This window comes from Ischnura elegans, chromosome 5 (assembly GCF_921293095.1).
Source record: "Ischnura elegans chromosome 5, ioIscEleg1.1, whole genome shotgun sequence".
Classification (NCBI taxonomy): domain Eukaryota; kingdom Metazoa; phylum Arthropoda; class Insecta; order Odonata; family Coenagrionidae; genus Ischnura; species Ischnura elegans.
Window position 1 is genome coordinate 81,623,559 of NC_060250.1, and position 27,700 is coordinate 81,651,258.

Consider the following 27,700-nt stretch of genomic DNA (forward strand, 5'->3'; position numbering starts at 1 on the left):
CCTTCGACGTCAATGTTTGCTCAGCGACCATGCCAGTTCGTCACGCTTGTTGTTATGGCAACAGCGGAAAGGTAGTAGACTCGAGCTGAGACTCATTATCACGCGTAGGGAAGTAAAATAATAACTCGGCAAGGACAGGTCCCAAATTCACACCCCGGCATAAGAACGTTCGGGTGCAAAAAAGGAAAATTGTGAAGATTAAGACGTATGTTCGCGAAGTCAAATAATGAAAACAACTCTGGCGAGGAAATGATCGCGGCGTCCGTCACTTCACAGAAATCATCAACATCATTACGGGCGAGCGTAATTGTAGCTCGTGGAAGTGGCGCGGGTTTTTGCGCAGTAACTGTCTTGTTTTGGCCACGCTAAGAGATGAGAAATAATGAATTTTGCCCATAGCCGTTCCTGTGTTTTTTTTTTTCAAATTAATAATGATCATACCGGCACATGAAAGAAGATCTTTCCGAGAATCATTACAATGGTTTTTATTATATCTCTCAGCGGACGCAATGGCTGCACTAATTTTTCCTGTCCAAAAATATACTCCTCGATCGGGAAATCGCGAAATGTATGTGCCGATTCCGTCGGTGAGGGAGCACTCTATAAATAAAACTCGACTATTTTTTATGTCGCTGGGAAATTCCGTCGGCGAAGCAGCAGCCATAATGAGAATGACTGAAAATTCATAGGGACAAATAATATAATTTCAAAAAGGCAAAGCAATGTATGTTGCAAATCAGTAGTGAACAACCAATTCTTAAGGCGATGCAAAATGGCGAAACGAATTCCTCTCTAAAAATGGTTGAACAGCAGCATCCTTACGCGGACTACGCATTACCCACACAGGTTAAGAAAACTCGAAAAAATGGAATCAGTTTCTCCATTATGATGATGGAGGAGGAAGTCATCGGGCGTTGAATGCTAAACTAAACTTTTATGTACAGTAAGGCTAAAAAAAAATATTTTCGAGCCGCGAAAATGGCTTGAATTCAGGACCTATCAGTACAACGAAATTAAAAAATATTAATGAAAGCCATTAATTAAATTGGTTTCTTAAGACTTAGACGCTTACATTTTAAGACTTAGCGCACGCGAAAGTTTCGAGGCTCCATCACGTAAGATCCTTACAGATTGGTGCACCTGATGAGACTGATATTCCGAGGAAATTTCATTTTGTCTATGGGAGCTACGACCTTCCGCCGCGTCATTCTACTCCTTTCCTCACGGTACGGTTCGCTCGCTTTATCACCGTCACTCTTCCTTAGTCGCAACGTCGCGTCGTCGTCTATCCAAGTCGCGGAAACAAAAAAAAAGTTTTGCCGCGAGACAACCAGGGGGAAGGAGGTGCAGCTCACGTCACGGATACATTTCTCTGTTGCGACACGGTCCACAATTTGCGATCTCTTTCCCTCTCTCCAGACTCCGTGGGGGTAGAGAAAGAGTCAGTTGAGCGGACAGCCAGTCCATCAATCATTTCCGTTCGGTTCCGTCCGGTCAGCTGGCGCGTATTTCGCACAGACGGCGCACGGCAGTCGCTTGAATCCGAACGGCTCTTGAGGAAGGCGCCTCCGAAATTGAGTTCCTAAACATTTTGGCGTGACCACGAATCTGGACGTGTTTGCTCACTTATGTTTGCTTGCTCAACGCTATAAACCCTTTCGACTTTGATCCAGAAGTGGTGGAATAAGTTCGCGAGATTAGATGTTAGTGTTAACATGCTCCTCATTTAGATCAGCAAGTAGACACTAAAAATTTCGCGTGCTTGCTCAACGCTGGAAACACTCTTGCCTCTTGCCCAGAAGTGGTGGAATAAGAGCGCGAGAATAGATGCTTGTGTTGCCCTCGTTTAGATAAGCAAATAGTCATTTTGAAAGCCGTACTTTCTTAGCTGAACGTTGCACTTTGATTTTCCACGGTGAATTAGTCCGAAAAATAAATGGCCCCAAGTTAACAGAAAACAAAGAACAGAAAAATCCACCTTGAGACGCCGAAAGGATAAAGGAGCTCTCCCGATCATATTCGGCATGGGCATGATAACGCTCTTGACTTGAATAAGACTCCATTCCTTGTCATCTTCATAACATCGTGTAGTTGGTTAACTCGTCCATACATCTCCCTCTCCACAAAATTCCTTGAAAGACCAGTATACTGGATTTCCACAACGAAAAAGGCACATTAATGGCTCAGTAGCACTTCAGAAGTAAGGATTAATGAAATTAAAGTTCACAATGGGGAAGACAATGGAAAAAAAAGCTGAGATGTTCGGCTATACCTAAGAAACTAGCAGGAGTCACTGATAGTGGAATCTTTATGGTATCAAAAGACTTAATGGAAATGGTTTTGCTTAATTGAAGCCCGTGTTCAAGCATCATTGTGCTTTAAAAATCGCCATAGATAGAAATTGGATTTCATTACGGCACTCTTTAAAAAAAATTAATATGGAGTGACTAAATGTAATTTTTCTTGTCCCTAGGATTTCTAATTGAGATTCCTTCAATTCACGTGCATCACCCAATCATACCCTCCGTTAGCACCACCAATATTTTCTCAAATTTGAATTAAATGTATCCATCGTCTTCGTCTAGGTAAAGCAGGATACGAACACGTGTGAAATATTTTTATAAGTTGGCTCAACCCACAGCTATCTTCTCGAAAACAGAAGGCATTCCACACATATATATCCCTGTATTTCCCCACGCGTTTTTTCGCCCGACCATAAACTTCTCTTAACAAACACTATGGCTCTGCCCGATGGGAGCTTTCTCTCATCGTTAAGTTTTCCCTCTAAAGGGGCCAACCGATTTGAGCTCGAGAGAGACATCGAGTCAAGCCGGAGGCGGGCCTCGAGCCCATGACCTTTGCGTCAGGCGACCAAAGAGTGCCCGCGGAGTCTCGGTCTCCCTTCTAAAATTTTCCTGAGTGCTCTGCCTATCCATTTGAGACGCGTTTATGGCGGCGAATAAAACGGATTGCACTACATCAGTGTGCAACTTAAATTACTCAGGTGGTAACCTTCCCAATCAGGGGATTCTAACTTTGGGTCTCCAGGCAAACCGAAACAGAAGCTTCTCTATTTCCCAGTCTACTTATATTCATAAATATTTCTTACAAATATAATGTTGAAATTGGTGACTTGATTCTGATTGGGTGTGTAAAACTTCTGTAAGTGCGGATAAATTTTTTGAACGAGTCAATCATTTTGATTTCATCTAGTGAAAATGAAAGACAACTATTTCCATCGTTAGAATGGGTCCAGAATAAGTTAAAAGCAGAGCAGTTCTCACAGGCGTCTCCGATCAGACAAGAATGATGCACATTGCAGATAAAAATAACACCATTAAAAAATTAAAAGCTGTCAGAATAACTTTCGAAATCAATCTAGGAAGATCTGACAAGATCACAAGTTACAAAATGGCAGACGCAATATTTTCTAGGCTTTCCATTACATCTCACGGCATGCTTAGCGACTTGACTCGCGGTTTGCGTTGACGACATAAACCAGGGCACGTGATATCATTTCACGGGGAAAACTTCATATGGAGAATATTCTAAAGGCACAGAAAACCAGCTTCCTCAAATTTTTAACATAGCAGTGATGCCAAGTTTACACTGTAAGCAATCCAGGGCGAAATATTTAGATATTAAAATTTTTATGGAATTCCGCGGTCCATCTCGTAGACCATGTTGCCTTATTTATTTACGATGCCTAATTTATTTCGCGGAAAAAGGATTTCTGACTCACAAGTCAACGACGCATAAATGGCCCAATCCCTTCTTGTCAAGTGTTTAGTTTTTTGGTGAACCATTTTCTAATAGCGCGGTTTTTCATTCGGTATCTTCGCAGTCATTATTTTAGTAATGCCATGCAGTCGGGAACCACCAGCTGTGACAGGCTAAAGTGAAAATGAAATAACATCTATTGCAATAGGAACAGACCCATTCTGAACGGTCTATTGGACATTCGGATAGCTTTAAATTCGTAATAGACCGTACCTTGCATCGTAGACAAGTTGTTCTTAAATCTCTCCAGCCCCAAGTTCGTTTGCTAGACCTGATTGAAAGTCCGTCTTTTCAATAGAGGTTTGCACAGCGGCGGTCTTTCATTTGATCTAACCTTCACTTCACTACGCCTTTACCCTCTCAGTTTACCGGCATGTCTTGCTTGCCTCTCCCTGACGGCCTTCAATCTACAAAACCCATAGCCGACGTTACCATTACCCATCCGGCCAGTCAATCCCCGCACAGCACCGTACCCTTCATACCAGTTCCGTACCAGTTTTTACCTCCTCTTTCCACCGCCTACTAACTCGAGAGCATCGCAAGCCCTCCAACGGAAAGAAGGAGAAAGATTCTGCCTCCCCCAACTGAGTTACAGTTCTCTCCTGGTAAATGTCGAGGATTCAGTAAATTTTTCGTGGGATAATAATATGAAAAATTCGACATTTTTCGAAAAAGATATTATTAAAATTTGGGACCTGAATATTGGAGGTTACTTGCTTATAGCCGTTGAAAATAACGGAGAAGAGCGCATAGCGCTACAGGTAGCAAAATAATCATGTAGTAGCATCTTTAATATGCGGCCAAGCGAAGGTATAGACATACCCTCTGCCTATTTCCTCGAATTTCCTGAACTGGCTAGCTGACATTTCATCAATTGAAAGTTTACGAGGGTGAATTCCTTCAGCAATTTTACCGTACCTGCTTACAACAAAATGGAGAACTTTTATCATTACAGATAGGTTCCTTAGAATCCAATAAAAGTTTTTTTCTTCACTTTCTAATAATGGAATACCACCAAGTAAACGTGAAGAATGCGAGTGACTTGAGTATTTAAAACTAATGTAAAGTATTCTTTAATTACTCTGGTTTCGATGCTGTGAATTTACATATTGGACTGCAATTTTTCTCATTAATTTCGTTTTTAAATTTAAACATACCAGGGGATGGCATTTTCTTTCGCCCCCGTCATCAGAAATATCAATGCAATGAAACTCCAGGCATGATAGATACGCTCATGAGACTACGGAAGATATTGCAATTCAAGCTCGGAAAATTTTTATATTCGGTCAGTAATTTCAAATATTTTTGCCTTGAAGACATGGACTTCGTTTTTCCTTGATAAACATGCATCGCAAATGCCTATCTCTTTCTCTCTCTCTCTCTCTTGCTATACCTCTCGCAGAAGTGCAAATATCCGGATGAGAGACGACTCGAGGAAGAGGTAGGAGTAGGAGGCAATGCCACGCAGTGATGCCAACTCAAACAAACACCCACGCAGACGTCGCGCCGGTCGCTAAGTCGACCAACAAAAGAGTTTCGCCCCAGCCAATGGTTGTCTGCCTGCCCGCAGCCTTCGCAAGACGGAGAGAGAAATTCCGCTAATGACAAACATATATGCGCATCCCACACCTATCCAAACCAACCTACTCTCTTTTTTTTGCCGCCAGGCACGGTTGGTTTTAAGAATGCTGCACCCAGCTCGGAAATTGAAGTACTAAGAGTGAATGACGGTCAAAGTAATGGAAACCTATTTATAACCGTAGTCAATTAAGTTCAATGGTGGAGGAAATTTTTGATAGCAGTCAAATGATAGTCCCGTTAATGCAGTGAGCCAAAGAAAAATCTTAGGGCAGAAATGATAATTCTCCACACGTGTAAAACTCAGGGCTGAATATCTAAATGTGCGGCATGTATAACTGTATTATCAATCCTGAACTTCGCTAGCGCGGATAGTTTTAATAGTTTTGGTAAAATAGTTTGCTATTAAAAAATTGAAATCATACGTGGCAGACGCCATTGAGCGAGTAGATTTATGCTGTTTTCAACCCAAATGTTGTGATTAAGTTTCCTCCCTGCGAGCATCAAAACCTGTTTTTGTTTTTCAGCGTTTTCCACCATTACACAATCTCAATAACTTTAACGTTACCAAAATGATATGGATAAAGAAAAAAATAGAACTTTAGAACCCTGACTGATATAATCATTAATCCTATAACCATCTAACCTCTCTACAGAACGTAGGTACTGTTGTCAAGGAAACAAAAGCAAAAACAATTTTGTTTTTATTATGGCTAGGCATAAGAGGTGCAGCGAATCTGGAATTCTGATATCTACTACTTACTTAACTTTTCTATAACAACACGGGCTTTCCATCTCTCCCCCATTCTAGCGCAGGGCGTCCTTCCCTCAAACCAAATAATCTCCACGCTTTTGCCATCTTTTCGCTTCCCGTTATCTCATTTAACACCATCTCCATTCACCTTTCCTCTCTCTCACACTAATTGCCTTCCCGCCAGCCACGCCCCGTCTGAGACTCTCCTCCTCTTCATTCATTTTCTTTTAACATTCTTCATCGCGTTCACCTCTCTCTCTCTCTCTGGCACACACAAAAGCCAAGGCAATTACGCGCTCAAAGCTCTCTTTTAAAGCAGCGCGAATCCTTCGCGGATGCTATATTCACTCACCCTTCTTTCGGACGAGGTATTTTCATAAGAAAAAAAAAGAAAAATGTCAATTTTATTCTTCCATATGATTTATTTATTTATTGAAATCTTATGGAAAATGAAAGAATATACTTTATTAGGTTCACTAATTTATTTGAAAAAAAGCACCACCTGGGTTTTGTAACATAACATGTCCTGACAATATAACTATGTTATGAAACCAGTGTCGTGCTTTTTCAAATATATTAGTGGACCTAGCAAAGTGTATTATTTCATTTTTCATAATGGAAAGTTTTCACGAAGTTAAGCCCGAAATCATCAGTTATATTTCAATATTTTTTCACATGAAACCGTGGCGCCAATTTTAAAGTATCGGTAGAGGGAGGGAGTGATTTTAGAAGGGAAGAGAGGCAATATAAAGATGAGCGCTTAGTGAGGGAGATATTGGAATTTATATATTTTTTTAAATGCAAACCCATTGAATCACATTTTTTTTAAACGATTTTTTACAATTATTTGTCGAGTCATCTGAATTCAAGTTCAAATGAGCACCGCTTCATATTTTTCAAGCAATCAAGGAAACGAAGCGGTAGATTAGCTAAACATATTTACGGAATATCCAGGATAGTTTCCCAGATAATTATGTGAACTCACATCGAAGACCAGATCACAAGATTAACTAAGGGTATTCGATAACAGTTTCGCTGCCTTGATTTTGATGCCTTGCGAATACCAAATGACATACCTTGGCAGTGCGATTGCTATTTTAATTTCGTTTTGATTTCTTAAGGCATTTCCTGCGGTAGGTAAGTTGTGCAACGCCCTTCAAATGTAAACAAGACTGGCAACGATTCAACGTGACCTAAATGATAAGAACGTACCAATTTCCATTGTACTCCCTCCCCAGCGAATTCATATGAGACTCAACAATTCCGTTTTTTTTTTTAAATGAAAAAAAAAAAGATCCGGAGAGGAGCATAACTGACAGCTTTACGACTGTGAATAACATCTCGCACCAGATTGGATTCACGCGCTACGGTCGCTAGGTGTCTCTTATCTCGTAGGGAAGGCGAAACTTGATAAGGCCCGGAGAGCGATGCAATAACGACGTAATTTTTAGGCAAGACCCCCGTTACGAGAGCGCTCGAGGGGAAGTGGGGGAGTAAGTTGGCGGGCAACGTAACTAGAGCACGGTGGACAATCCAGGGCCGTAAAGGAGTCCAAAAGCCGAATAATGGACACGCGCGAAGACGTGCGTGGAATATTAAAATGAGCACGGGACTGAGGAGAATTTTCACTGCTCACGCATTGCACCGTTCACGTAACCCTTTTTGCGCGCGTTTCTGGCCAGTTAGTCCGATGCCAAAGGCGAGACGAATGAGCAATGGATGATACCGCTAACGGCGATGGTTATCGGCGGAATAATTAGCGGGAATTCATTTTATTCATTGCACCAAACGCTAATTGAAGAGTCCGATTCTCAACTATTATGTTGATTTGCATCGGGAAGTCGAGCTCTCGCTATGTAACGGTTTCTTAACAAACTAATTAAATAGAGAGGCGCTCGACTTTCTGGACCGAATCATGTAGTACCTACCACGTACCGAATCAAGTGTGTCTTAGCCTTCTATATATGCAGAAGGTAGTGAAAAGGGATTTCAGTTCGACAATCGTTGTGGTAGGCATTGAGAGCTTGATATTATGAAAGGGTCAGGTTGTATGTAAATGTGATCATACTCAATGCAGGGCACAAATTACGCGCGTTTCTTTTTGCATTTTGCTTCCGTTTATTTTCCGCAATTATTTTTCGGATTAATTTATTTTTTTACAACAACACCATCAAGTGCGAAACACGTCGTGTTCGAATAAAACCTGTGGAACTATTGCAATGTTTCATTTAACTAATATGACGAAAATGACATATTGACGTGTCGAATCCATGGTTGGTGGAGGAATTATATTTTAAAGCATGGAAATCACCATTTACTGTTTGTATTTTATCATTGATGTTTCTATGATGCCTGCAAAATACGCGTGGATATTTTTCTCAGCGAAAAACCGATATAAATCGTAGGAACACCTCAATCTCTTGTAGGCTAAGGACGCGTCTCAATCATGACATTTCCTATAAACTGTCCCCCACGTAGGAAATTTCGGCGCCGTCGAGTGCCTTCGACCGGAACTGCTCGAGCGAGCGAGAGGAACGACCTGTGTAGTATAGAGGGCGCCGTGAACACTATCGACTCGATGGGCGTGGTTGGTTGACTTCGATATTTAAGGGCTGGCTGGCTGCTGCTCCTCAGGGGCGGAGGTTAGTGGTTCTCGGGACAATGAGTGAGGGGGAGCACTCCACATTTGGCTTCGCCGCCGACGGAACTGGGTGAATGGGCCCCCGCCACTCACGGTCACGAGGAGGAAGTGTGATCTTTGCTTGGCAACGCCAGGTCTCCACACAGCGCATGACAATAGCGTAGCCCTTCGTGATCGGCCGTTGAAAATTAAATCCCCACTCCTGCTACCATTGCAAGTTATATTCCGCACTGTACTTATTTTTTTAAACAAAACCGGTTTCGACCTTTCTCGGGGCATCCTCAAGAGGCGAACAAAAATATTTTAATAAATACTGTGAGGAATACAACAAAGTATACTTTTATATCTATCATGTCACCATTCCACAAAGTGAACTCGCAAACCATTTATTTCCCACTTCAACTCGAGCAATTTAGTTAACTATAGAAGTGATATCATAAAAGTTACCTTTATGCCAATCTTTAAGTTATGCTCTCAAATATCATAGACCAATCGGACACTAGTGTATTATCAGTCTTTGCTCCATCAAGCGTTTTACTTAAATCGCCACTCGCGTCGCTGACGGGAGAGTGATCCGAATTCAACGGGAATGAAAAACAAATGTAAACTTTCCTTTAAGGCAGTTGATCTATCAATCTGCCTCATTTTATTTTTGTGAGATTTTTTTTCTTGAACGTTACCCTCGTTGAAGTCCGATGTCGATTCGATAATTGTAGAAGGATAACTTTTTAGTGAATACTGTTTCACTGCATATTTAATGTTGTATATTTTTAATAAATAATAGGCACCATATTAAAAGCTTCGTACAAGAGCTCTGGGTCAGGGGATACGAAATTTTTTCCATTGATCCTTAATTTATCACCACCATATTGAAGCTTCGTACAAGAGCTCCGGTACAGTTGATGCGAAAGTTTTTGCATTCATCATTAATTATACGTTTCTTCTATACCATTGGTTCATTTAGCAAGGAATTAATGCGGGGATGAAACCAAGGAAGTGATGAAAATGATGAGGAATTCGTTAAAATTCGCAGGGATATTTAGATCGATGAAACTCTAAGCGATTTAATACAACGGTTGAAGTTACAACGCACAACAATTCAAACGGCCAGAAGTAATATTTCATAATAATATTTTAGGTCATTACTATCCACTGAATGTAATTATTGCTACTGATGATCTCCTTCAGATATAATGTACACAATTTGTTTCTATTACTGAAGAGGAGGAGAGTAATTGATTTTGATACAATCATCAGATGAGAAGATTTCACTATCCCAGCTACTACCGCAAGCAATTACGGAATTTTTCCTACGGTTCCGGTTCTCACGGCTTGAAAACGGGTTTAGTTCTTATTGTTATTGATGAATTCAGTTCTTAAACGTAACCGTACATACAGTGGTTGGCTAATGGATAAAACAAAGGGACCTATTCTTCAATTTTAGCCCGAGAGTTATCGCGGGAATTGGAAGTCATTGTTTCCGTAGGTATACAGAATTGTTATTGAAAAGGCCCCGATGGCGCAGTTACTTCGGCGGGACAACTGACGAAAGAGCTCGTATTCTCTATCTGTAGTGAATGTCGTGGAATTTTTTGTCCATATATATTTCCATGATACCCACAAACAAATGCGCTAAATAAAATTGTAATGTAATCTGGCTGGTTGTGGTAAACATGGTTTACCGGTACGGCGCTTACGCGCCTTCGGCGCGAAATTTGGTGTGATTCCGTGAAATGCATTTCTAATATACCCTAATAGTTAATTTTGAAATTTAATCTCAATAAAGACAAGACAAAAAAACATGGACAGAGGTCAATAAAAAAAACTTAAATTTTATCGTCGCGACTTCTTCGGATTTAATTTCATTAATTAAAAAAATAGCGGTGTCAATAAATATCTCACGCATTTGTTATTGTGAATTGTCCGGTGCTGTAGCGGAGGAAGATTGATGTAGGCACTGAAGAGCTCATTTGATTCATAAAGCATTTCCTGTTGATTTGACCCAGCTCTGGTGGTGCTCATCCACTGCCTGGTTCGCAGCCTTGGCAAAGAGATTCCGTGTCGTTGCGCGTCTTCGCGTGATCCGCTGGCATCCTCCAATTCTCACCCGTTGCCGAGAGATTCTGTGCCTCCGAGCTGTATAATCAGTTGGATTCTTTCGATTCTCCCAATGTCTTGCGCAAAGCGTCTCTTGGCGAACGCGACTTCATAAATCACTCTGGTCAAGTACTCGGGAAGAGTACTTGATCAGCATGACCTAACTAAAACATCCTAAAAAAAGTCTTTTAAAATCAAGGCATACACTTCCCTAAACTCCCGTAGTACGAACCATAATCGTAGAGTAGAACGTAATTGGCATCAGAATACGTTTTTTTAATGAAATGACGAACTCTCTGAAAAAGCAAAATTATCATTGAAAAATTCCGCTATTTCACAATGTCAATTATTTCGTTACGGATCTCTGATATGGTTCGATAACATAAAAACACATTATTGGAACATTGATATTTAGGAAATGAGTTAGGAGCATTGTATGCTGCTTTTTAGACAGCGGCTACTTGCAATCAAACGACGGAATATTATCGAAGACGATTTTAATGCAAGCATCAATGATTTTATTTAAGCTGTAAGATAATGAATAACATTCAACAACTAACAATAGCATTTTATGGTTAATGTGGTTGGTGCCTTCGGTTGAATTGAAATGATATAAAGTGAGTTTTCCTTGTGGACGGAGAATAATCCTATCTCTCTATGAAAATGACGAAGGCGTGTGTTTCGTCCAAAAATAAGAGTTCCGGTCATATTTCCTCAATGATTACACATTCCAAATTAACCCGCTGATTTTTAAGGAGTTTTTTACCGGATGATCGAGTCCACATTATTATTCGGAAATCCAGACTGGCTTAAGAATTTGGGTTAATTGGGAGGGACAGTAGTTTCTTCTCGATGACGACGACAAATTGGGAACTCCACCCACTTTGATCCCTCTCAACTTTCGCCAAGACGAGAGACGCTGAAGGAAGCGGGCGTGGAACACGATCGGAATACATGATTATTTATCCGTTCAAAAAAATAAATCCGGCCGAATCTGCAGAATTTTTATGTCAGACATTCCTGTCACATAAGTCTGTCCTTATTAAAGAGTCTGTAATCCGATCTTCGACTCCATTCTGGAGTTCCTTTTTATTTGAATTAAGCAATTGAGTATTTTTAGCTGCATCTGCGGGATATTTCACGTATTTTGTACCGACCAAAAATCCATAAACAATCGGAGGTGCGCAAAGTTATTGGCAAGAATAAACCCTTTCTAACCCAGGGCTGCTTCTGGGAGAAATTGAATTTCAAGACTTCTCATTTTTTAAATATGAAAATTTTCTACTAAGTCATAATTATTGTGGCAGCTACATATTTCCCCATTAAACTTCACCGCACAAAAGAACTCGTAGTTTAAATTTATCCTGAATAGAGATGAAAATTTATACATTTTTGATGTTACTTAGAAGTAGCATTGGGTTATAATGGGTTAATACGCTTAAATAGGTTAGAATCACCAGTAAACAAAGGAGTTTGCAATGAGTCGCGTTTCAAACTTAATTTGGCATTCGGATGTTTACTCCCCCTGTCTATTCCCCGAGTTAACTCCCCTAAAAGATGCGCTATCTAAACTCATTCATCAGTTTGCCTGCTCTCGGAGCAATATCTCAGTATTATTGTCTCCGTTTTCCCCATGTCATGCTGGAAGGATCCTCAAATTTTCAGGTCTACTCGAAGTACCTAATATGACGGAATTCGTTGATCTACACAGGTTAAGCCAAACATTTCTTTTTAGTTTCCCAGAAGTAATAGCGAATTAATTACTCGAAAAGTTGAAATAGAATGGAGCAAGTTATTTACACAGCAAAGCTCGGATATTAATTCCATCAAATTTTAAAGTTAATTTTGCCTGTTGGAAGGGCGTCGTAAGTAAATTTTCCCCGGAGAATTCGAGAAATTAATACAGCGGGAAGGTTTTTTTATACATATATAGTGGGCGTATTCACTGCAATTTATCAGTTGCGAAAAAAATCATAGGACATATAATAGTAATGAAAGAAAATAGGGATGAGGAGGAAGTAAAAAGAATTAAAAAACAGCAAATCACGAGAATGATGCTGAAATCACCCCCGCCAATGTTAGGGTGAGTTCCATTAACTCTTAAGTATTTCTAAACTTTTTTCTCCAAGCGTGGAACTTCCTGGCGTACTGAACCTGAGGGGGTGATTAACTCGAGAATTCCGAGCAATTAAAGCGGGACCGGGTGCTTATAGAAGACCACTCGGTTCACGTTCCTACCGCGCCTTTCCGCTTGACTGAAGAGGCGCTGTTATTACAACCAAAAAGTCATATAGACTCAAATCCGTGCGCAACAAACCCCCACGAATTCTTCGGATGATTTTTTTTGTGGTGAGTCTGCTAATCTCATCTCCCGTGCTTCGTTCTTTGGGGAAAAATAAAAAAATGATGGTAATGCTGGGAAGACGAGGCAGCGTTAGCGAATTTTCTTCGTTCCCGGTGGCTTTTGTGCTTTTTAACTTTTTGCTGCAAGGTTATTTCACGTGGCTGTGATGGGTGACTCAGCACAGTCGCCACCACACTAAAATTGGAATTTCAATGAAGTGACCCTAAAGCAAAAACGTTGCATGCCGAGGATTTACTTACGTACCATTACGTATTGTCAGATTTCACCGTTAACGAGACAGCGAATCCAAAACCTTGCTTGATAACAATTGATGTAGTATGGCGCGAAAAAGGTTGCGAATGCTTTCCAAGAAAATATTATTGCGATTTGATTTATAGAATCGATTGAAGACATTGTTGTGAACGATGTAACAATGGGGAAAGTCGAAAATTGTATTGCGGGGCAAGTGATTCTTGTTTAGACTGCGGTCGTTATTCGATCATGTTGTTTCCAGTGAGCACGTGACTGAGGTTGATCAAAGTTACTTTCGAAATCTTTTGCAGCCACGGGATCCATTGACGCATTCACGCACTTCCTGTCTCCATTTTCTTTCTTGGAAATTTGATATTTGACCACTTTAGTATGTTTACTGCTTACAGATCGTTTACTCCTATTTTTGAGATATCTTGATATCAAACCGAGTAGTCGTTACCCGGAAAGACATTGATATTATTGTCCCGTCCCACCACATCCGGTGCCAACAGTGACTGAGGAAGCAGGAAATCAGAAATGAACCACCCGACCAACCCCCACCCGAAAACTTACCACGGCGAACTCCGCCCTACCAAACCAACTTTTGATCGCTCCTCCTCCGGTTTGCGAAAGAGTTAAAACCTAATGCGACAGAAGTGTAATTTTTAAAATTTGAATAGCCTTACACGATCGATACCCAGTTTTACTCCGTAACGAGGTAAATTTAAATCATTGGGCGCGTCTCAAAGTAGGTTGGATTACCAAATCATTCCTGTTATCTGTTATATCAGCTGTTGCTCATCTTATTTTTGGCTTGTTCTGGGCTGAAGGCTGATCATATCAAAAATTTAAGTTAGAAACCAATTCATATGCCACAAAAGCTCACAAGTCTTTGTTGTAACGCATATGAGGATAGTATACACCGCGAAAGGCAGACGTAGTGCCAAGGGTTTCCCGGGTTCGAGTTCGTTATAAGGAAATGGCTATTCGGTCAGGCTCAATCCAAAACTAAAACAAGTCTACGATATCCTTCCGAGCGATGCCAATATTGCCATTTAAATTCGTCTATTATCTCTTTCTTTCTATTTCCTTAGTTCCAGTCATACAGCCTGAAACCTCTTCTCCTTACCCGCTGTCACAGATGCAATCAAGTTCAGATAATTGCGCACTAAATAGAGCTTGCTATGCATTTACTGCACAATACATAACACATGAGCTACAGGGGTATTCTGAACAGTGCAGGAGAGGCTGCGAAGCAGATGCCACGTAATTACAGTCGCCCTAGCAACCTCCTCCTTCATTAGAAAATGACCACGCCCCCTTCATGAAAGATTTGATTCGACGTGGTGCGTTGGTACAGAAAGATGAATTATTAAAAAAAAAATAAAGGAAAAGATCAACCCCTGTGCCCCACCGAGGGCGGAGAATCTGTTTCCATGGTCCAGGACCAACAATTATCGAGAGATGGTGGAGGAAAGCTTCGTCGAATTATTATTACAGGCTTACTAGTTCGCGGGGCAGCGCAGGGAGGCATAACACGAAACCCTGTTCCCCCCCCCCCCCTCCCCCCCAAACATCCTGCGTCCTCAATCATCAAGTGTGTGCGTATCGAAAACTTCCGCCTCGGATATCGTTTGTGCGTTTTATAAGTGCCCTCTTCCGGACACCTCTCAGAAAAAAAATTGAAGAGCGACGAACGCGCGCAGCTGGAAAGGGGCTCGCCGATATCTATTCGGCGATATCGGAAATTCGTTATGCGTTTTTCGTCATCGCTGCTGCCCCGCGGGGTGTCTGTCTCTCTCTCTCTCTCGTTCTACGACGGACATAATAGACCCTTTCCACACTCCTTCATCGCAGGACCGTTCCAATTCTCCGCCCCGTAAAACGCACGGAGCGTGTCCCACACCCTGCGGACTGGAGCCTAATCTACAGCGGAGGCGTAAATCGTATGACGTAAGCCTCGCGGCTCTCTCTCTACGGGGATGCCTTTCCACCTTCCTCGATTGATAGTTTCATCATTCGAAAATGCTCGCGAGAGTGGTTACAACGTAAAATTGGTTGCCATAGCGATGATATCGAGGAATGAAAAAAATAGGGGCACGTTTATGGCATAATCCCATCTAACCTGAGCATATAGACTAGAGTTGGTGCAGTTACACTAACGTGAGATATAATTGAGCTAGTTTCTTATGCAAGCAAATAAGAGCGTAAGAGCCATCTCTTGTGTGTAAATGGGCACCTGCATTCGAACTGCATACCCTGAGGTAGATTTGAAAAATAATGACCTCAGTGAAAGGAGTTTATAGACTAGTTTATTTAGAAGCAGTCCAAGGAAAAATAATTGTTCACTTAAAAAAATCGAAAATTGATGCTCATTTTATTACCGCTCAGTTCATTTTGATCTAAATTGATGAAAAATCAAATGATTTTCCATCGTTTTTTATGGTCAAACAAGTGCCTGGCGATGATGCTGTTATCAGATATCGCAACGCGTGGCATATAAAAGTAAACACTAATAACGGCTTTTCATTAGTGCCTTTTCTTATCTTTCCTTCACACGGGAACTACGGTAGTTGAAGTCTCCAGATAGAGGAAGGGAACGATACCTACTGTCGTCATATGATGTTGGTTCTCGCGGCTCGAGAAGTACGCCCGAATAAAATTAGATTATAGTTGTCCAAGCTCTTTCTTCTCCCCGTACGTTACGAAAGAGAGAGATTCTCATCCTCTTTTGAGAGCTCCCGTCTATTCTATCCACCCTATCTTCGATACGTAACCTCCCATACCTCCCTCCCCCTTCCCATCCTCCTCCCCGCACACCCGGCGTGGACTATAACGGTGCCTCGGCCCCATCTTGGAAGTCTCCCTGTCTCTCCTCAGAGCCGTCTCGCGGAAAGCCGCCGAAGGAAGCGAAGGGGATGGTAGGGTGGGATGGGGACTTCTGAGGGGACGATCGTAAGGAAATAGAAGAGAGAAAGAGTAAACATAGGAGGAGAGGGTGGGCAAAAGACACACGAGTGGGTAATAATTCAGGGGACACAAAAGAACCATGGTTACGGAGGAATCTTATTGTGAGGAGTGAGGGCTTTTCTGGTTCTCCACCCGGTCAATTCGTCCACTGCTGCCGACAGAATTTATCTATCGACAGAATTCATTTACGGATGGAATCCACGATAACCTACTTTTTTATAATTTTGGCATCACTTTTAGATAATATTTTTTCTGTCCCATGGTACGAAATATTTTGTGTGTTGGGTTAATGCTATGAAGAAAATGTTGAGGTAAGGAACAAGAGTGAATTCTCCGAGAAAACGTAGGAGCTCTTTCTAGCATTTCATTGAGAAAACTTCACCTCTATCCACCTTTACGCCTATTTATTGCCTTACCGACCGGTGTGAATTCGGAAGTGATGGGTAATCACGTGCTAATTTCAAATTCACAGTCATTGCGTGAGTGCGACGACGTCACGTTACTCGACAGTTTCAAATAATATCATGAAATGAACAAATCCTGGGGTACACTATTTTCCATACCTTCTTTCGCATTAATTCTTTCCCGGCTAAGAACTCTAATTTTAGCACTAAACTACTTGTTACACATCTCTTTATTTTGGGCGAAATTTGAGCCGTCACAAGGGGTTATTATGTAAGAGGAAGAGAGAAAGGACTTGAGTCACTAACAATCCACTTGGCACGAGGTGGTGATCGAGCAGCCGGGAGCATCGCTCGATATATTACTAATTCAACCACCTATAAGTTCTCCAAGAGAACCCATGAGGATGAGGAAACTTCGGCACACCGCCCAGCAATTTGAAGTTGCATAAGAGCTTCCGCGTCATGTAATTTTGTTTGCAAATCGTCATATAGACAGCTATTGAACGACGTCATCCTTCTACTTCACGTCAGACCATTCTCTTCGAGACAGTCATTCATAAAGAGAACATGATCGAACAACGAGATGGATGTCAAAAAAACAAACAACTAACTTACTGCGTCATTCGTCCCGAAGGAAAACAGAACGGGAGATAAACTTGGAATCAGCCTGATTATCTGTGAATAATGGACAATCAGTATAATGCATCAGTATTATATCAACATTCCGGCAATATAATAATTAATTAAGACAGAGATTCTCCGCAAATCTAAATAGTGGACTATAATATTGGTTGAAACTACTGAGAAAAGGTTGTTGCCAATAAAGTAAATACATGTACACAAACAGCGTTAGTCCGTCGTATGAATCATGTACGAGTAAAAATCGAATGCAATGAACGTTAACGATAACATTTGCTCCCGAAGTTCCGCAGCGGAAAAATTAAGGATCAAAGTATCAGATCGAAAGATCATAAGAAGACAGAATGACATCGTGGGTGAACACGCGCCTTAGATTTGAGGATAAAAATTTGAGCCGTTGTCATGGTCGTTACGTAAGAGGGTGAGTTATGTGACCGTATTTCTAACGGTTCATTGATGAGCATCGAGTCGTTTTAACATACGGAGAAAGTCATTGACGAATTCCACCTTCTCGTTAATAGGATACTAGAGAGCCAGTGAAGAACTCTTTTTTCAAACAAGTGGCCTTGATGATTGCACGTAATCCTAAAAGTTCCGAAGACAGAAGGGATAAGCATAGATGATTTCAAGCGTATGATAGAAAGTTGCCCATGGTATTTGGTTCATGGGAAATCACAGCTAAAAATACGTTAAAAAAAACTGTTACAAGTGCTGTTAATTCTTTTCGATGTAGACTTTCATGGTCCGAAAGTAAGTAGGCATATAGTCACACTTTAGAGAAGAAGACCAAATCCACAATTGGTCCAAAAATAAAAATACCACTGGATTTAGGGCTTGTATTTATTTCGTCTTCATTTTTGTTCTTTCGGACAGGACGCGTAGGAGCCCAAAACTCTGGCGATGTAGACATTTAGAGTGAAATTGATGGGATGCTTCGGGCCAGACAGCCATTTAAAAGACACGCCCGTATCACCCTGTTCCATAGGCTTCGGTAAAGTAAGACACCACCACGATTCGAGCGTGAAGATTTTCCTCTACTCCTTACTACAAGGTTTAATCCCATAAGCCCACCTCTTCGACGCCCTTTTTATTCGTGAGACGATTAAATTTTATCGGCTAGAGAATTTTCGCAGATTCACTCATACGATGCCTATCTCAAGAATACTAGAGAACACCTACCAGTGCATTTTGGTCGCTCAGTACTACTCTTGGTTTGGAAATTCTTCTTAACATCTCACTTACCGCTGAAAACGTCACAATCATTTTATAATCCCTAAGAATACAATTGTTGCTCATTTTTAATGAAACATGGTACGATAAAATGCTAGGTAAAGTTAAATATTCTTTAACTTTGTGCTTAGGTATATTTCTCTTTGTGAACAACAACCGCCGGTTAACGCAGTCGCGACTTTATTATTCGCAAATCTTTCATCAATATCTTCAAGAGACAAATAGCGTCACCTACTCTTGGCTGAGATTTCACGCTACTGCGCACAACTCCCACTCGCTCTACACAATCCGAATCAGTTATGACAAAAAAAACGAGCATCGATGGCTTGGAAAAATTTCGCGGATCAAAAATCTGATTAAAAATAAAAAGAAAATAATTAAATCCATGGCATCGAAGCGAGCTTCTGGTCGCGCCTATATATTTATTGCCCCACGACTTTAGGGAGAGGCGAGTCACGCCCATGGGATCAAGACAAGAGAGACAGCAACCCATCTAATAAAAGAGGACGAGAGCACACCTACAACACGTGGAGAAGAAGAAGAGTTGAACGAAGGTTGTGGAGGCGTAAAGCTGCGAAAGGTCCCACGACGATAAAATGCGCTGATTCAAAGACTTATTAAAACTGTGGGCGTACCTACACGGAAAGATTGAGGCAAAAGAGGGAGGGACGGTGTCAGAGGAATTGGAATGAGGTAGAGTGGGAAGTGCAGAATGGAGTTTCCATCGCGAATCCGATATCAGTAATAAATCTCAAAAATTCGTTTGCCTTCTCATAATCATATTTCCTTAATAGGTGGCGTGGCTTAGCTACCGTGAAGGATATTAAAATGAATCCCTCACGCAGAACATATGACGTCCGATTGAATATTTTTAATCGACATTTTTCGCAGTGATGAATATAATAAAGCTTAATCTACAGGGTGTTTCAGGAGGAATCTGCAATACTTCAGAAGGTGGTAGAGGAAACAATTTTAATCATTTTTTGTCCATAAGTATGGGGTCGCGACTCCTTAGTTACTTAGCTTTGGCACGCAAATATTTTCATTGGCTGCACTCTGCAGATACCATTAATAACGGTTTTTCTTGTGCATTCAGCCTTTTTGACATTTTATACAATACTCTGGATTTCAGCAAACCCGAGAATCATGGAGAGAACTGCAATCTTGGACCTCCACTTCGCCGTTTTTTATGAACATAAGCACGAAAATGTTTATTGTAAATATTTCCGTAAATACGAAGTCATTTTACTGTACATCGTCCTACTAGGGAGAGACGACATGGGAAATTAACCGCAAATCCGCAACATTTCTGCGTCGCCTTGGCTACCCCGTTACCTTTTTATGTTCCGGACCGCTGTCGCCCGACAATCTCCCCCACCCATCCCTGGACTTCGTCGTCGAAGGATGGCCTCTCGCTCTTTCGTAGCCTCTATAGAGAGAGGGCGCCTTTACATATAATCTCATCCTCCTCGTATAAGTTTAGCGTTGACCAGAGAAGTTCACGGCGTGGCCGCCTAACGGAGTTAAAGCGAGACGCCCGACTGTCTACCCCGTCCCGACCCGGCAAGCCCTCTGTTTTTATTATTTTTATTTTTGCCCCCGCAAAATCCGAAATTCCACAATCAGATACACATCGCTCAGTAGCTGGGTGAGCTGAAAAGCATCCTGCACGGAGGAAGTAACCGCAATTCTCAATGTAGTGTTCTTATGATTATAAAATATAAATCTACTTTTTATTACTAAGTCTTCTTTGTGTTATTTATGCATCAAAGGTTCTATTTATGTGTCTAGAGGACATTTTAATATTCAAATATGCTAAGTATTACGATTGTTTTTCGGAAGGTGATCCCGCCAACAAGCAAACGCCCTTAGATTCACCAAAACCAACCTGGTTTTGTATCTATGATATATTAAAATATTTAAGGAGCACTCAAATATATTACGCTATTATATTTTAGAGCTTTCAAGTGAGCATTTTTCGCAGAAAAAAATCCGTAAAATTCAACGGTGAAGCAAAATATTATAGTATATAAAAAATGTTAATCGATAATTTCATGATGCAAGTGAACATTAAAGAGAGTATAAATTCAATCCATTATCACTATATATTTGCGTCCGTTGCTACCTGATTGCCTCGTTATCCAATCTCTCGCTGGCTCCTCCGTAAAATATTCTAGTAGGTATTTCATGCTATTCCCATAAGTAAAGGGGAAACTGTGCCGCTGGACGGAAGCTGGATTCAAATTGGCTCATTCATAGACGTTTTGAATCCCCGTTATTCGGGTCGATAACTGACAAAAACCTCACGGCATAGGATTTTATTGACTCATAAAAAGTATAATCGGTCTAAAATCGCGCGGTTATGCTACGGCGATTATAGCAATGTGTCTCACCGTAACGGATGCCTCGGGAGAACGGAACTTTGGAGGGCAGGAGGAACGCGAATGATCCCTTTGAAAAAGTGCTCTAACCTCTCAATTTCCGAATTTTCTAATGTAAAATAAATATCCGGATTTCGCTTACTTAACTTTTGAGTAAATAACTATCAAGATTCTCTGAGAATTAAGATTTGAAGGACAATAAACCCAAACTAATGGTATAATTCTTTGTAGACGATCCGATTGAGGGCCTGGCCGGCATTATCATAATAACATAATGAAAAATAATTATTTTTTATCCAATATTGGAGCTATTTCAGAGAAAAACTGAAAACAGAGTGATGTTTTTCTAGTAAATATTATTTCAAGTAAAGACCTTTTTTAATGATGTTTTCGATTTATAATTAATTACAATAATATTGAGGATGAAATTCGATTCCAAGAGTGAGATTTTTGGGTATAAATTAAGTGCTTGCGAGAAATAACTTACTTTCATGGACCTATGAGCTCCCTTTGAGGAGATGGCTTCGATGAAGGCTGCGTTTGTTTATAAAAATGATTCTAAAGGATGTTGTTTCAGATCTTGCAGTCAATATAAATGCTGATCACCTCAACTTTAAGGATCACATCACAGTACCCAAGGTTATTCGTTCATTATAATCATTAGGACAGGAACTCGTTGCCATGATTGACCACCATTATCCGCGCTTCATTCATCAGACCAGGTAGACACATACTATCCGCGAATGGCGAAACATCGCGTGAGGCCTCACTGGACGAGAATCACGATTCGAACAAAAGAAAAGCAGATCGCGCCAATCAATCGCTCCCCTGATTACCAAAGGGTACCTCTCCATGCCCAGACGATCCTCTGCAGAATTCTCGCGAACAACCTTGGACCACATAGCCGCGAACGAATTTTCTTTCGTGAACGGAGGGTGTTTTTATATAAGTAGGTAGGTTTATAGGCATGTCGAAATTCGCCCTTAGGAAGCTCTAATTCATCCGAGCGGGTGTTGGGTTTTTCGACAAGAACCCGATCGGCTCTTAACCTAGTGCCGGGCAATAATTAAAAAAATAAAAACGGAAAGATCTATCGTCGCAGCGAAAACGGCATTCCGATTCGAATTGCCTCGTTGCGAACCGATAAAACGCGCTGTTATCGACGCCACTCGGCGGTGTGCGGCGACGACAAAAGCATTACCCAAGCATTCCTCTTTTCTTCCCTTTAAGGAATGATTGCCCCTCCGACCGAATAGGCTGCAAAGTGCTCTCAGCTGCTTAGGGAACGAATAGCCCAGATATTGGGTAAGAAGAAGACCGTTTCTTTCCCCGCCCGCCTTTCTACTCGCTATGTGTCGACTCGACCGGCAAATCGCCACGAATACCCATCAATTTAGGATCCTCTCACCCATTCTTTCGCGGCCCATATCGAATCGATAGAACGGCTCTTTCTCATATTACGGCTCGTTCAATCGTTCCAACAGAAATAGGTTCGCGATTGATCCGCTCCCGGTTAGATGCACTTCACCGTGTTCTTACGCTTGTGTCAGCTACACAGGGATAAACGACGTATTTTTACCATGCTTTTTGGCTCACCATAGATTAATGCTTAATGTAACTCATTCTCTGACGTCATTAAACTGTGCACCGTTTAGAAAATGAAAATCAACTAGTTCAATTTTCCGATTTTATCAATAAATACGCAACAGTCTGGAAAATTATCGAGAGGCATTTTATTTAATAAAATAAGAAGAACAAAGCGTGATAGAGTGGAGTTTTTCCATATTGAAATAAATAAACCTTTGCAATTTTCCACGATTATATAATGATATAGTATAGTTGTGGAAAGTTGCAAGTGTTCATTTCAATGTTGTTTTAAAAAAATACCTCTTTCACTCGATTACTTATTTCGCTGATAACGAAAATCTGAACCACTGGTAAAAAAGCAAACTGCGAGGTGGCGTCAGATATAGCCTTTCGTTGGGACCTTATTTTCAATTAAAGGTACTGAGCGAGAGTAGGGGAAATGATTGGTTTCTGAAATCCACGTTTGCATATAATATAATCGTGTGAAGAATACCACGTACTTTTTAATGAATTTAAGCGCTTGATCGTAAGATTCATTTAGGTGACAGATTAGTCACAGTAGCACCTATGTATCCCATTTGCCTATTCCTCTTTTCTTTCTAGCTCAAGTTATTAATAACTATCGATTATCCCTCAACCTGAATGGAAAAAACCGACACATATTGGCTCAGCACCTGTTGAGGACTACAAATATTTGCTTGATAAGTACCTTCTCCCCCTCGTCGTGAACGCGCGTGATCAGCGTTAAGGCCGATAGAGGAGACTGAACCAGGGAATAGATCGTACCTCGGTTGGCAACACTAGTCCATTCTTATATGATGCACTTAGCGGTCATTTATACTAAAAATTATTCCAACGAAATGCAAGATTCCTCCTCCGAAGAAAACATTTATGCGACCTTCCACAGGTATTTTTTATAGATTTTATCTGCGATGATTTGACTCTACAAAGGAAGTATCGTGTCATTATTTACTATTTTATGATAGAATGTATGAAATAATACAGAAGCACCGAAGATAAAGTGAGTCAGCCTACCATGTTGGAAGAGTTAAACATTTTGTGAAGCAATTTTCGCAAGCACTGATTTTGGAGGCGTAAAACCAGTTGTAAAACTGTAATGTGTCATTATCAAGTTTTTGCAACATTAAACGACGTTTTGATAAAATCTCAACTCTGCAATCAACTTACTGCACTGCGAGTGTTAATACGAATATCGAACCTCTAGAACGTAAGCCTTGTACTTACAGAGTGAACGTGATGCGCCTCGTCTTTTGACATACATTGCTTTCCATTCCGAAACAATAGCTCACCGCTAATGCATTAAAATGTCCAAGAAGAAAATTAATCCGTGGAAAATGCCGTAAATAGGATGCATGCGATAAATGCCATGCTTTGTTTTATTTCGGTTTTCTTTCTCATAGGCATTTAACGATTGATTTTTTTGGAGAAAAATAAAATTCGTTCTATGCGTGGCTCTGGTTCACATCCATCTTGGAAAAGTATGCATTAAGTTTCCGTAATCACGGATGTGACGAGGAAAATAGGAGACCACTAAAAGGCAAAGTAAGTAGCACATCAAATGTTTGCTTCTTTCCCTCCTAATTGACGCCAAGTGATATAATTACGAAACCACACGTCTGACAACCGCGCTTTCAGCGCCAGCCTGAAGATCATTTGCTGTACCCATTGGCAATGTGTGCTTAGCAACCCATCCGTCACGATCCGTCGTCATAATAACGCGTCACTAAGTCCCATACGTCACGAATGTTGGTCATGCGTTCCTCGTCCGATATACCAACCTCGGTTGGGGTCGAAAGTAGAGATTTATCGCCCCAAAATGCTCGAAAGTACTTTGCCCTTACTGGAGAGTGACTTCGGGCATGGCAGCGAATCGTCTGAGGAGCCCGTGGAAATTGTATTTGAGACATGGAAACAAAAGCCTGGGCACTCAAAAGGTGATACAGATGGAGTGACAACGGTGAGCGAGAGAGAAACGCCAGGAAAATACGAATCTCGACGGGATTTATGACCAGAATTCCGAAAAACCACCCTAGGCCCACCAAGCTTTGCGTGTCTCGTCTCGCAAGGCTTAAGGCTCCCGGATACCTCGACCAAAAACTACGCTGCAGACGTCTGGGCAAATTCGTCAGAAGACTCTGTTATTCTATGCACATAACATTTGAATGCTTCTTTACAAAGAAGGAACATCGATATTTTAAAAGAACATCGTAATTTTTCATTTCTCGTTTTTAACGCTGCATGATAACGATTCCTAACTTTAGAAATGAGTGAAACTACCGCTCGCGTTGCATGGTATCATTAGAAATTTTTCTCAAATAAAAAAATTACATCTAAGAAAGTATACTGAGGCTAAATTTTCATGTGAGATTTAGGGAAAAATGCTGAAAAGGTTACTCTCTAATACACCCTGAACCAGTGGCGGATACAGAAAAAAACTCAAGCGTGGGCGCTAAAGATACATACAGATAGCTTTAGTTTTAAACATGGGCGTACCCAGCGAGGGGCAGCCCCCCCAGAAGCAAAAATCGCAAATGTCTTTAAGGTAAATAATATATTTTCAAGCAAATAATTTTAAAAACTAATAATGAGCTGTTACAGTTTCCTTAAAATGTTGATTTCATTCACCTTTTCCATGCTTAAATCTTACCTACAACTTGAACAACCATGCTTTGCCCCCCCACCCCTCCCCCGTTTTGATCCTGGGTACGCCCTTGGTTTTAAACGAGTCATTCGTCACGAGAAAAGGCAAGTTGAGCGGGAGAGGTACTTTCCCTGAACCTAGCGATACGACGGACGGGCGACAAAAGCCTTTTAGTAACCTCAATATTCAAAAGAATCGAAAAGAAACTGCAGTTCCCACTTTAACGAAATGTCTCGGGAAAATTCGGATTACACGAAGTTTTCTCTCCTCCAGCATTCCTCTGATTCTCGCGTTTCTCGTCCGCAGATACAAGCGGCGATGCATTCTCAGACGCAACGGACTCTTACACGTCGTCACGCATTTTAAAGTTAGTTGTTTTTAACTGTGTTCCACGTGCGGTAAACGGTGTATACGGTAAACTCCGTCCCAGTTCCACAAATGCAGCACAATGCATCGAAAAGAGACGTTATACAAGTAGTGGAAACTGCGAGAAAAGTTCTCTGAAAAATAATACCCTGGAAAATAGAAAAAAGAGACGATCAAATTACAGATTATACATAACTGAAAATTGGTTGAGTAAATGAGCGCCTCTACTATCACTTGAGAGCAACGTTACTTTTTTACCGATAGCACATTTCTGAGAGGAGGAACGATCGGAAATAAAATTTATTACGCCAATGGACAGAAGTATTCCATTTTTCCTTTGATTCCTTAAGATTATTCTGTGAGATACTTGAAAAAACCACCAGTAGTTTTTCTGACATTTGATAGGCGAAAGTAACCGATTCCTCTAAATAAAAATGCCTCAAAATATGAACGGAAAGAATCAAAAACTGAAATTGTAATAAATGTTATAAGTTTATTCTCAACCGGACACAATTCTTACTTAACATATTTTAATTTTCGAACTACATCTAACTGAAATTAGTTATAAATCTTTTTTATTGCAATGACAACCTATGAAGGCATTAGAATAGTCATTACTTTCACCACTCTAACATTAACTCCTACCATTAAAAATTCTCCAAACCGAGTGATCGACTAAAGAATGTATGAAAGCTATGCTAACATGTAGAAGATGATCACTTCCTGAAATAAAAAATCAAAACATGGTGAATAAACTAAATTAATTCATCATTCTTCAGACTCTATGGGAGATATTTAAAAACAAAAATGTTAATTTCTCAACCTATAAGTTATGGATGTGAAACCAATGCTGGAGTGATAAAAAATTCTGACTGGTGCCCTTTTTTTCTTGAAGGGGAAAGTATGCGGCAGTACGTCGATGCAAGGACCGTGCGACTGGGGCATCCTTCGCAGCCAAATTCCTGAGGAAGAGGCGTCGATCAGCCGATCTGAAACCTGAGATAGTCCATGAGGTGGCAGTGCTAGAAGCTTGCGCGGCCTGCCCTAGGATTGTCCAACTGTACAAGGTGCTAGAGTCCGCCACAGAGATGGTCCTCGTCCTGGAACTGTGAGTATCTAATTTCCTTGTGACCCTGACTTATATTTTATGCATGTGGTAGCATTGCTCTAAAATACTTAGACTGAACTCTGATTGGAGGAATCAGCTGTAAAAATTACACTTATCTTGAGCATGATTAGAACCTTAACATATCTACACTTAGATGTGGAGTCAGTCAAAGAAATGAAAACTTTAAAGAGTTAAATGCCTTTGTTTTCATTTCTGGGGAAAACATTTTTTACGGGGACATAAGCTTATTTTGTCCCTATAATTGAATTTTCATGAATAAACTATATGTACATTTTATGCAGGAATAAATCAGCTACATATCACAATACTTGGTTATGATCAGATTTTTAAAAATACAAAGAAACCTCATGGTGCCCCTTCAGGGCTCCTATAGCTTTAGGACTCTCAGGCAGCTGCCTACTTGCCATATAGTAGCCCAGGGCAGCTCATAGTAAATGAACGATAAAGGTGCTTTTTGTATCTTTATTCAGATAAGTATACCTATATCTGATGAACCTTAATGCATAGAATGACTCATTGAATCTGTGAGCTCTACTGCCCATACTTTGGTATGGCTGCATTTCCTCCTGTAAACACTCTTCAAAGGTCGAAATGCAGTGAGAACGATCTTGATTCATGTAGGCTAACGAAACTTACTTTTTTTCTTCTTTCAGTGCTCCTGGTGGTGAATTGCAAATGCTACTCGACAGGGATGAGGTTCCAGAGGAGGTCGAGGCAGCCAGGCTTATGTCGCAAATCCTGGACGGAATAGCCTATCTGCACTCCATCAATGTGGCTCATCTTGATATCAAGGTAAGCAGCAAAACCTGTCCCTGCAACAGAATGAATCTGTAAAGAAGCAACTAAAACTTTTTGTTAGGCCTCCATTTCATGAAACAACTGTGCA

General features: G+C 40.8%; 1 protein-coding gene across 1 annotated transcript in view; it reads left to right on the forward strand.

The window, feature by feature from the left end:
• Positions 1-27,700, forward strand: part of LOC124159115 (death-associated protein kinase related-like) — a 245,647-nt gene that overhangs the window by 214,124 nt on the left and 3,823 nt on the right. Inside the window, exons 2-3 of the mRNA XM_046534672.1 lie at positions 26,581-26,793; positions 27,468-27,606. Of these exons, the coding sequence (XP_046390628.1) occupies positions 26,581-26,793; positions 27,468-27,606 (352 nt within the window). The remainder of the gene's footprint in view (positions 1-26,580; positions 26,794-27,467; positions 27,607-27,700) is intronic.